The 12,767-nt window shown below is 40.2% G+C and overlaps 1 protein-coding gene across 2 annotated transcripts in view; it reads left to right on the top strand.

Moving 5' to 3' along the window:
• The window catches only part of KHDRBS2 (KH RNA binding domain containing, signal transduction associated 2), an 852,627-nt gene that overhangs the window by 195,057 nt on the left and 644,803 nt on the right, over positions 1-12,767 (top strand). For both annotated transcript variants that reach the window (XM_030198996.1, XM_030198995.1), the window contains exon 2: positions 3,821-3,951. In XM_030198996.1, the coding sequence (XP_030054856.1) occupies positions 3,821-3,951 (131 nt within the window). The remainder of the gene's footprint in view (positions 1-3,820; positions 3,952-12,767) is intronic.

Here is a 12,767-nt window from a genome sequence, read left to right as displayed (position 1 = left end):
TGCACACCCCTCTCTCACAGCATGCTACATGCCCTCCTACCCTTCTCTTTCAGTTGGTATGAGTTGCCTCAGGCAAAGACCAGCTTTACATAGAGGATGCTTTGGAATCACCTCTGCATATCCCCCATCAGTTCCCCACACAGACATAGACACATGCAAACTGCTTGCAGAAAATCTGATTTTCCCCAGAATCCCCTTATTCAAATCCCTGGTGAAACAGTAGGCCTGATGACCAAAGCCCCAACCTTTCCATCATTACTCACACCTGCATCATCCTGACATCCTTCCCAGAACCCCAAATTGTTGATCACCCTCAAGTTCCCTGATACTTTTGCACCATTGGCTGCCTTCTTCAAAGTTGTGCTGCTGACCCCTAGTGGTAGTCTCAGGGTACAACCACTAGGAATTCAAGCTGCCATATAAGGGCCTTGAGCCTGAACTGAAAATCAGTAACCTTTAAAAAAAAATTGAGCTAGAATTCTTATCATGTGTTACAGCATTAGTATACATTAATACTATTAATGTGCTATTTTAACACAGATTCCATTTTTGCAATGGGACCTAGTTAAGAATAATGTGCGATAATGGTATTAACACTTGCTAATATCTGTAGCTAGTTGTGTAGTATTCAAAGATAGAATTAATCTGATTTAAAAATGCATTTGAGATACTGTAGGTACCACATTATCCAGTTTTTGAAAGGAAATAACACAATTTTTTCAAACTAATTAAAACATATTTTATTGCATTTACGTTGGCTTGGAGAAATCAAAAGACATTTACTATTTATTGTTAGTTTAAGCATAATTAAAACCTTTATATATTAAAATTATTCTAATTACTGTTGTCATTTGTTGCAGTCACTGTGAATTCGGTAAACATGTAAGAAAAACTACTGAATTAGCAAGATACCTTACCATAAGAGATTTTGCTTACTTTAATACACAATAGAGTTGATAAAGCTGAGTAGGTCTACATTTTAAACATATTTTTGCAAATTTCCATGTTTTCTATATGTGTTTGCCAAAAATAAAAGAAAACTTTAAAGTGCATGCACAGTTATACACATTTGGTCATAGATCTATTTATTTATTTATTATGATTTATTCACCACATTTTTGAAGGAATTCACTTAAGGCGGTGTACAGCAAGAACAACTAGAACATAAGATATAGAAAATTACAGTAGTAAAAAATATTCAAACAACAATACAAAATATGGTATAGTATGCTACATTACAAATATCAACACAATACACAATAAAACATTTTAATAGACAGCATAGGATGTAAGCAAAGTCGGAATATATAGATAGATAAGACAGAGTAACAGGAGTAAGGAAATAAGGGACTAATTTAAAGAAAGTTGCAAATGAGGTCAGAAACCTGCTTGAACATTATCTTAGCTAGGGTAGGAGTGGATAAACATGTTCTGTTATAGTATATGTAGCTGGTGTAATTCTGTGTGTGTGTGTGGGGGGGGGGGGGTGTATGTGCGTATGTGTGTGACTAGCAAGTTAGTTACTTCTTCCATTAAAGGTCTGAAGATCCAAGCTTTCACCTGCTTCCTGGAAGTAGAGATAGTCTTGTATTAAGTGTAGTCTTTCAGGGGAATGCATTCCAGAGTGTGGAAGCTACTATGGAGAAGGCTCACTTGCTGGTATCACATTGTATGATGTCCTTTGGCGAGGGTATGGTTAGGGATACTCCTTGGGAGGACCTTAGTGACCTTAGAGGTGTTTAGAGGGAGATCATGCTCTTCAAGTACTCTGAGCTATTTCCTTTAAGGGCCTTGAAGGTTAAACATAGAGTTTTAAATTTGGCCCTGTATTGTACTGGTAGCCAGTGATGTTTTTGCAAAAATGGTGTGATGTGGTCACGTTGCATACAACCTTCTATTAGTCTTGCTGCAAAATTCTGAATCAGCTGGAGCTGGTGCAGATCCTTTGTAGTCAGACCAGTATAGATTGCATTACAGTAATCCAGCCTCGATGTTATCATGGCATGCACAACTTTGTCTATTAGATTGTAAGCTCTTTGAGCAGGGACTGTCTCTCTTTGTTAAATTGTACAGCGCTGCGTAACCCTAGTAGCGCTCTAGAAATGTTAAGTAGTAGTAGAAGGATTGTCTTCTCAATATATGGAGACTGTCACAAGCAAAAGAAGCTGCTCTTGAAGGTTGCTTGGATTTGGGGGGGATCAGAATAAGTGTTTAATCGAACTGTATTCCAAGGTTCCTGACTTGTGATTTTGGGAAATTCATATTTTCCAAAAGAGATTTTTGATGTCAGGTATGTGTCCACTTGTTAGGGACCCATAGAAGCTTGGTTTTACTTGAGTTCAGGCAAAGATTGTTGTTGTTAGCCCATTCTAGAATTGATGTTAGACAGGTAGTCAGTGTATTCAGGGCTCTGGGTAAGTCAGGTTCAGTGGATATGAGTAGCTGCACATCATCCGCATAGATGACTTGCTGCTCTCACCAAAGCTATTCAACTTGATGATGGCACCCCTTGATCACTATCCAAACAAGACCTCAACCCCCTTATATACACAGACAACGTTTCAATCTACATCCCTTTCAATAAGAACATCCATGAAATCACGAACAAAATTGCTGATAGCATAAGCACCATGGAATCCCGGGCCTCATTGTTGAAGCTTAAACTGAACATGGAAAAAAATCACAATGCCTGATACTCACATCATCGCACAACACTGAACACTTCCCAAACATCAACGCCATGGGCACATCCCTCCCAATATCCGACAATCTAAAAATCCTAGGAGTCACCATTGACTGCAATCTGTCTTTCAACAAACAAATCTCAAACACTACGAAGAAAATGTTCCATACCATATGGAAACTGTAATGCATAAAATCTACTTCCCAAGAGACGTTTTCTGCACATTAGTTCAATCTATATACATGGCCCATGCAGACTACTGCAACGGAGTTTATGCCAGATGCAAGGAACGAGTACTAAAGAAACTGGAAACAGCACAAAACACAGCAGCAAGACTAATATCTGATGCAAATCAGTTCAAAAGCACAAGTCCACTGCACCAAAAACTACACTGGCTACCCATCAAAGATTGCATATAGAATAATTTTTGGTCTTTCACTGGAATACATGACAAACCTAATAGAACTACCTATGCACAACACAATCAAAGATGCAAGAACAGACCTCACCTATGTAAAATACATTTGCTGGAAATCAGTTCCACGTGGAATTTTTAAATACCACATACAGAATCTGGCCCTTAGTGTATAATGTACCTCATTTTATAACAAAAGGGGCTTTACATGGACAGGATGCTGGGCTCGATGGACCCTTGGTCTTTTCCCAGTGTGGCATTACTTATGTAGTAAGACAGCTTGGGAGCCCCAATGGATATTTTTCCATGAATGTAGTATGCCCTTGAAGGTATATATACTTTCAACAGTACAATAAAGTGCCCAGGGTTAAGATGATAAAGGAACGTTACACAGAGAATTCATTTTGAACCCCCCCCCCCCCCCCCAACACACACAGAGTTTCTAATGTGTAGACTTTGTTCTGATGCAATGTACATTCGTGCAACACAGGTAAACAGCATGCATCAGTGGAATTTTCAATGGGGCTCAAACTCATAGTTCTGTAAATAATGTTATTCCCCTTCTCATGAATTTCACTTTTTGAATTTATTCAAAAAATGCTTTGTATATCTAGCTCTATAATCAGGATGGAGGCTGATAGAAGTTAAAAGTAGATCAACATAGATCAGATATTATATTACTGATATTTTTTTATCTCTATCAATTATTGTTATTTTTTCAGAAATTGAAAAATATCAGAATTCTGATGATTCAAAAAAAGAAGACGAGGAAAAGAAGTACCTTGATATAATCAGCAACAAAAACATAAAGCTTTCTGAAAGAGTACTGATCCCTGTCAAGCAATATCCTAAGGTAATAATTGTAATTTTTAACATATTGTCAGGGAATTTATAGCTGAGGAATAAAAAAATTTGGACAGCCTTTTCTTTCATATTTTTAAATGGAATAACTTCAGATTCAAGAAACGTATAGGCTATGGGTGATACTTTTATGTGTCAGATTAGATGTGGAATTTATATGTGTATCTATGTATCTATCCATCTCTCTATATAAATCATGGCAGTATGGCAATATGATACTTACTTGTGTAGTTAAGCTTTGTTAAATCTGGGGAAGACTGCTTTAAAGCCATTTACTTGGGTAAAATTGCATAGCTGAAAATTGGGCTGCACTGGCCAGATATACTTTGAGTGGAGTATGAGGAAACATTCTCAGAGATCTGTTTAGATTCAGGGAGAAAATTAATGCATTCACAAGTACACAAACTAATGTACCCCTCTTGACGGGCTGCATAAAATAGCATGTGGCAAGTGTACAACCCCTATTAGCACACTTAGGGGTCCCTTTACTAAGCTGCAATAAAAAGTGGCCCATGGAATCAGCAGCACGGGGTTTTTCTCATGTGCTGAGGCCACTTTTAGCGTGGCTGTAAAATGGCCACAATTTCTCTTTCCCCATTGATAGCTACATGCTAATTTCCCAATTAACATGTGGCCATTACTGCGTGGGCCTTTATTGCCATGTATTTATTAGGCAGTAAGGACTCACGTGCTAACCCTATGCTAATTGGGCAGTGGCTTACCCATACTCTCCACCTCCAAACATGCCCGCTGCGCTAATGAAAAAAAACTATTTTTAGCGCATGGCGTGCACCAATCCCAGAACTATAGTATGATGCCTGAGCATGTCCCACGGTTGAGCTGCTTAGTAAAAGGGCCCCTTACTTTATACTACATTTTCAGTCAGAATGTATTGGACTACTGTCTTTGAAAATTAGCAGAAAATACACCTTGTGCAAGCTTTCATGTATCTCAAAAGTACATGAGCTATTTGAAAACTTCCTCTAACAGAACACTTCTCTCCCTGTTTAAGTAAGCTGCCGCATGGACTGTGTTGGCATTAATGCACCGCAGCCGCTAGCGCAGCTTAGTAAACAGGGGGGGTTGTGAGGTCCAAAAAGACACCAATTTTAAGTCTATTTTACAAAAGGCAAACTAGAGGCCTCTTTTACCAAGCTGCGGCAAAAGGGGGCCTGCACTGGCATCGGCATGCATTTTTATGCTTGCCGAAGCCCCCTTTTACTGCAGCGAATAAAAGGTACGTCTTTCTTTTTTCAGGGAATTGCCATGCAGCAAGTGAAGCACTTGCTGTGCAGCTATTTCAGGAGGCAACCCTTACCACCACCCATTGAGCTGGCAATAAGGGCTCCCATGCTAACTCGGTGGTAACCAGGCAGCACGCAGCACTGCCCGATTACAACCTTATACACAGCAGTGCTACAAAAATTAAAATATTTTATAGCGCTGGATACGATGCTCACTGGGGATGGGAAATATCACTGGGCTTACCCCCGCTTTATAAAACGGGCCCTAGGTACCCATATGCTATTATAAGATAGACATTCAAATCCAGCCCTAATAGGGGCGTAAAATTGGGGACCAGGATGATGCATGCTAAGCACGAATTCTAAATCAGCAAATACACATGAAATTGCATTATAGAATACTAGTGTAAGTTTGGAGGTACATGCCTAAGTTTAGGCATGAGGACTTACACTAGTTGAATGGCTGGTGTAAATGCTCACACCTAATTGCTATCAATTTGCCCCCGGACTCTATATAGGTCACCTAGCATTCCGCGCTGAAATCTAAGCATATTCCATAACAGCATGCATAACTTAAATGACTTTACAAGCTAATCAGTGTTGATAACAGCACCTACAAGCAATTATGAGCACTAATTAGCCATAATTAGAATTTACACACATAACTCGCTAAGCATATTCTGTAATGAACTGCGCCTAAATTCTAATGTGCACAGTTCAAAAGGGGCATGGTTATGGGTAGGGAAATAGGCTTTCATGGGCATTCCAACATTTATACGCATAGATAGCCCAGTGTGCATAAATCTATGTGTAGGGATTTACACTACATTTTTGTTGGTGTAAATGGAGGCACATAGTTTTAGATGCTAGGATATCAACTAAGTGTACTCCATATACCGCACCTTAATATAGGCACCCTTTATAGAATACGCTTAAGCGTAAATGTTTTCCATGCAGATTTTCTAGGTGCCATATTTAGAATCTGGCCCTAGGTGCATAATGATAATATTCTATAACCTGTGCACATAAGTGCTAGCCCCTGACTCACCCATGCCCCTCCCAGGTTCACACCCCCTTGCAGTTGTACACTATGGATTTTGCACATCCAATTTCTAGAATACCGACTAAGGGCAGTTGTGAATGTAGTTGAAAATTAGTGTCACTTAGTACAAATTATAGCCAATTAGTAACTCATTTAACAAATAAATTGTGTGTATAACTGGCATGCTTCCAAAACTTGCAAGTTTAACTTTGTGTGTTAAGCATCAAACTGTGTGCACGTTTAGAAAATTAGGGGGATAGCACTCAATTGCAGTCAAATTTACACCTGTTGCAAAGAAAATTGCATATATGAGTGTTCACATGCACTGCAACTCCACCTCTGCTCTGCCCAAGTTAAGAACCTAGATCTCCTGTATATAGATTGTTTAAAAGTGGGTGCACACATTGCCCTGGATCCTATATATTATGCTTAAATTTCTGTGCAGAAATCCAAGCGTTAGTGCTATTAATTGCACGTTAACAAGCAATTATCAGCACTAATTGGCATTAATTAGAACTTATGCACAGAAGTCACTAGGCACATTCTATAACGTGGTGCACATAAATTCTAATGCGCGTTGTCAAAATGGGGGCATGCCCGTGGGCATGGAATGGACGTGTCATGGGCATTCTGAAAATTTATACGCAGGCATCGAGATTTACACCAGGTTTTACTCAGTGTAATTGCTTGCTATTAAATATAGTTGCATGGATGGTTCATAAGCATATTTTATAAATTGTGCAGAAATGTTATAGAATACGCTTAGGCAGAAATGTTTTCTGTGTGGATTTTCCAGGTGCCATATGTTTGCACCTTTTATAAGCTTATGCAGTCGCACAATTGTATAAAATTCCTTTTTCATTGAACAGCTTTATAAATTTATTCCCTTAGTATATGAGAATTTCTCCTTTGCAAATGATTCATAATAGAAATCACCCATTTATAAAAGGAAAAACAATTCTATAGTCAAAACATTTTGACTTGTACATTAAAATCAAGGATGGCTAGGTTTGATTCATGTTCATTAATGATAGCAGTTTTCTAAACTATGTAACAAAACTCATATGGTAGAATATCTAACCCAGAATTCTGGCTATATTGTTACTTCAGAATAGAATTAGAGATATAGGGGCCTGTTACTAAGCTGCGTAAGCGTCAATGTGCGCCCAATGTGTGCCAAAATGGAGTTACTACCCAACTACCGTGTGGCTCTTGCGGCAATTTCATTCTTGGCACGGATCCGATACTCACAGCAGAAAAATAATTTTTATTTTCGAACACACATATCAGACATGTGCCAAGTGGCATTTCACGCACATAGGTCATTACCGCCCTGTTAACGCTAGGTGAATGGCTGGTGGTAAGGTTGCAGACCCAAATGGACGCATGGCAATTTTGATTTTGTCGCACGTCCATTTTCAGCAAAAATTTTAAAAAGGCCTTTTTTACAGGTGCACTGAAAAATGGATTGGTGCACGTCCAAAAGCCGTGCCTAAAATACCGCTAGCCATTTTTCAGCGCACTTTAGTAAAAGGACCCCTAAAATACAAGATACTTATTAGCAATATCCTCTTATGTCCTCAAGAAAAATTCCTTCTAAACCTTAGAGCTCTTTTTACTAAGCTGCAGTAAACACTAGCGTGTGCTTATCGCAAGATATGCTGAGATGCCAAAATGAGACTACCGCCAGGCTAGCATGCCCCCCTGGCGGTAATTTTGGATTAGGCTTGCGCCCATAACACTGGGACCAATTATTCTTTTATTTCCTACTGTATGCAGTGTTTCCAGCGTTAATCGGCAATTGGCGCACGCTGAATGGTCACCAAGCAGGTAGCGCATGAACCCTTACTGCTAGATCAATGGGTGGCATTAAGGGCTCAAGTCGTAAATAGGTGTGTGCTGGTTTCAGGTTTACCACAGGCCCTTTTCCCGGCACTTAAAAAAAGCCCTGTTTCCTGGACACAGTAAAAACTGGCCTGGCAGAAGCCAAAAACACACGCCCACAGTACCGCAGGCCATTTTTAGCCATGGCTTAGTAAAATGACCCCTAAGTTCTGAATGTGTGCGTGGGCTGAATAATGTAATAAATAACTTCATCTTGCCCATATTTCAGATGAACAGCAGCTCTGGTATTGAAAGTAAAATGACAAGAATTTCCATATACATCTAATGCATTTTCCATCTAATTTATTGTCATATGATATTTAGTCTGTCATTAGCTTTGATTACACACCCATTACTTCATATTACACTTTCATCAGCAAAAGCTATAAATTATCATTTAGAAAAATCCTATCAACCTAATTGAAAGGTGTAAAAAAATTAACATACAGTGAATTAATTAGACATTTACCTATTCAATAATATTATCATCCAAATGATTAAGGACTTAGGCATGCATAAGAAGAACAAAGAACTGGTTTCTTGCTTCATTGCCTGAGATGCTTTTCTGAGACTGTTATATTTTCTACAACCATCGTAAAACACTTGAAATTTGCAATAGAAATACAAATCCTAATGGAAAGGTTGGCTATGATTTCTATGTTCAATTATTAAAACTGAGTCTGATGAAAAGAAGACAAGAACAGTTTCTGGTTCTTTTTTTGGGGGGGGAGGGGGGGAATTACCATGACAGCAAACTCATCACAAATGTGAGAGTGCTCAATCAGGTATACAACTTTTTATTCTCTCAAATAAAGGAAAGCAGGCAGAGAGTATAGTTTAGAAAGAATGTGGAGAGAGAAGTCAAATGTGCAGGTTGAGATGTGGAAAATTCCAGAGTATTTTACAAGAGACTCAGCCCAATGTTGAGCCTTTCATAAAATAGGTGCAGAACTGCATGCTGATGGGAGCAACAATTTTAAAAAACAACTGTTCGCCCGATTCTATATAGTGTGACTTAAGTTGCACGTGCAAATACAGTTGTATTCTGTATTTGCACATGCAACTTAGTGAACGAGCCAATCAGTGCTAATAAATGACAATTAACAAGTAACTAGTGACACTAATTGGCAATAATTAGAATTTACGCGTACTACCAACTAAGTGTATTCTATAGCGTGATGCATGTAAAAGGGGGCATGGCCATGGGCACGGAATGGGTGGGTCATGGGCATTTATAAAATATCTGTGGTTGTTACAGAATACACCTAGTCCACGCTTTATTTAGGCTTCAACATTTACACCAAATAAAACAAATTTAGTTGCATCAACAGGCATGTAGTATATTCTATAAACCATGTGGAAATTTAGGCATATTCTATAAAGTACACCTAAATTAAGGCATACTTTATAGAATACACATAGGCTTTTCATTGTTATGATGATTATTTAGGCATTATATATAGAATTTAGCACAGTATGTGGTGAAAACAACCTTGAAACCCCCATTCCCCTTCCACATATACACCACACATGTGGTAGAAACAAATATTTTTATTTATTTATTTATTTTATTTATTTTAGTACATTTATACCCCGCTTTTTGCCACATGGAGCAGCCCCAAAGCGGCTTACAATGGACTAAGAAAATCAATTATAATGACAGTTGTAGGCAGAAGAGAAAGGGAGGGAAGGGATGATTAATACAATATAAATGAATAAGCAGCAGGTAGGGAAAAGAAATCAAGAAGAAAGGAAAGAAAGAGAAATGAATCATGAGTCCGGAATCAGATCTTGACTCGCCGAGACACGGTAAATCAGAGCCTGCGTCCACGCAAAAGAGAAGACCAGCAGCCAAAGTCGACCACCTCAAACCAGAAGTAAAGCTGAGAAGGCCACTCAGTAAGGATATGCCCATCGCAGCTGGAAGTCGTTCTTCTGCTTCTCTTGACAGGCGAAATGATGCAGACTCGAGAAGTGCAGCAATGCAGGCCGTTAACTTTCCCCACACAGCAGGCCTTCCCTGAGGTGCCCCGCCTTCGTCACCCTTCATCTCAATGGTTGTTGGTCATCAACCTTCAGCTGATCTCTGCCACAATGTCGCCGCCAGAGAATCATTGCTCCCACTTTTTCTGTTGCCAAAATCCTGTAGCACAAGTTCTCTCCATCCCAAGGCATCAGTCCCCCTGATCACCCTTGCTGGCATCTGATGATGCCTGCAAAATATCCCAATCCCCCTAACACATCAGATCCTCCACCCCCAACACATCCAAACCATTTCCTGAGGCTCCCACTGTTTGTATTCAAAACACCCTGGGCAAAAATGTCCCCAGATTAACTATATATTTATGAAGACATAACAGTTATATGTGCCGTTTGATCATTTCATGAAGTACACCCTATTGCATTATGAAAATTAGTAGTTTCTTCATCCCTGTTTTGAAATTTCTGTCAAGAATGCATTTAGCTTTTCATGAGAAAAAGGTAGTCATAGCCTGAAATAGGAAAAAAAGAACTATTAAGGTCTTCCCATCCAATTAAGAAACCCAAAATAAATAAACTTTTTTTTTTTATAGAGGAGTTTTAGGCTTACATTCCCTCTCTAGTAATAGAGAGTAAAAATGTTGCTAATTAGCAATATGGTTGGATTGTTGGTTCAATTGTCTTGATAATGAATGTGACTATTCTCAGGTCATAATAATTAAACAAATTAAACAAAGCGCTTAGATTTTAGAAATGCCCACGCCCTGCCCGTGGCCATGCCCCCTTTTCAACTATCCTGCTATTTTCAAAGGAGCTCGCCGGCCATCTTCCGACACAAATCGGGAGATGGCCGACCATCTCCTGAACCCGGCCAAATTGGTATAATCGAAAGCCGATTTTGGCCGGCTCCAACTGCTTTCCGTCACAGAGCCGACCAAAGTTAAAGGGGGTGTTTCCACAGGGTATGGAAGGCGGGACGGGGCGTGGTTATGAGATGGCTGACTTCGGCCGATAATGGAAAAAAGAAGGCCGGCTCTGACGAGCACTTCGCCAGCTTCTCTTGGTCCATTTATTTTTAGGACCAAGCCTCAAAAAAGTGCCCCAATTGACCAGATGACCACCGGAGAGAATCATGGATCACCTCCCTTACTCCCCCAGTGGTCACCAACCCCCTCCCACCCCACCCCCCCAAAAAAAAAAATTAAAAAAACATTTTTTTGCCAGCCTCTATGCCAGCCTGAAATATCATACCCAGCTCCCTGACAGCAGTATGCAGGACCCTGGAGCAGTTTTTTTTGTGGGTGCAGTGCACTTCAGGCAGGTGGACCCAGGCCCATCCCCCCTACCTGTTACACTTGTGGTGGTAAATGGGAGCCCTCCAAATCCCCCCAAAACCCACTGTACCCACATGTAGGTGCCCCCCTTCACCCCTTAGAGCTATGGTATTGGTGTAGAGTTGTGGAGAGTGGGATTTGGGGGGATTCGGGGGGATTTGGGGGCCTCGGCATCCAAGGTAAGGCAGCTATGCACCTGGGAGCAATTTTCGAAGTCCACTGCAGTGCCCCCTAGGGTGCCCAGTTTGTGTCCTGGGCTGGCATGTGACGGGGACCAGTGCACTACAAATGCTAGCTCCTCCCACGACCAATGCCGGACATCTCTAAAGCTGGTCCAAATGCTGAGATTTGGCCGGCTCCGACCGTATTATCGAAACGAAAGATAGCTGGCTATCTTATTTCGATAATACAGTCGGGGCACTGCTTTACAAGGCCGGCCATATAGATGACCAGCGCAGTTCGATTATGCCCCTCCACGTGACTTAGAATTTAAGCACACCAAATTACAGAATACACTTAGAGAGTTGTGCGCATAAATCTAATGAATGCTAATTAGTGCTGATAATTACTTGTTCACATCCAATTGACAGGGATGATTAGCTAGTTAACCAATTAAATTATGTGCACTGTTATAGAATACACTTTGATTTCAGCACAGAATTTAAGACACAAAATATGGAATCCCAGGGTAACTGCTTAATGCACTTTAGTAAAAGGGCTTCCTGGACACTAATAACTGTGGTTAATGGTATATGGTAGCCCGTACATAAGTACATAAGTAATGCCAAACTGGGAAAAGACCAAGGGTCCATCGAGCCCAGCATCTTGTCCACGACAGTGGCCAATCCAGGCCAAGGGCACCTGGCAAGCTTCCCAACGTACAAACATTCTATACATGTTATTCCTGGGATTTTGGATTTTTCCAAGTCCGTTTAGTAGCGGTTTATGGACTTGTCCTTTAGGAAACCGTCCAACCCCTTTTTAAACTCTGCTAAGCTAACCGCCTTCACCACATTTTCCGGCAATGAATTCCAGAGTTTAATTACACGTTGGGTGAAGAAAAAATTTCTCCGATTTGTTTTAAATTTACTACACTGTAGTTTAATCGCATGCCCCCTAGTCCTAGTATTTTTGGAAAGCGTGAACAGACGCTTCACATCCACCTGTTCCACTCCACTCATTATTTTATATACTTCTATCATGTCTCCCCTCAGCCGTCTCTTCTCCAAGCTGAATAGCCCTAGCCTCCTTAGCCTTTCTTCATAGGGAAGTCGTCCCATCCCCGCTATCATTTTAGTCGCCCTTCGCTGCACCTTTTCCAATT

The sequence above is a fragment of the Microcaecilia unicolor genome, chromosome 3 (assembly GCF_901765095.1).
Source record: "Microcaecilia unicolor chromosome 3, aMicUni1.1, whole genome shotgun sequence".
Lineage (NCBI taxonomy): Eukaryota > Metazoa > Chordata > Amphibia > Gymnophiona > Siphonopidae > Microcaecilia > Microcaecilia unicolor.
The sequence above is the reverse complement of the archived record's forward strand: the minus strand, read 5'-3'. Positions and strand labels throughout refer to the sequence as shown.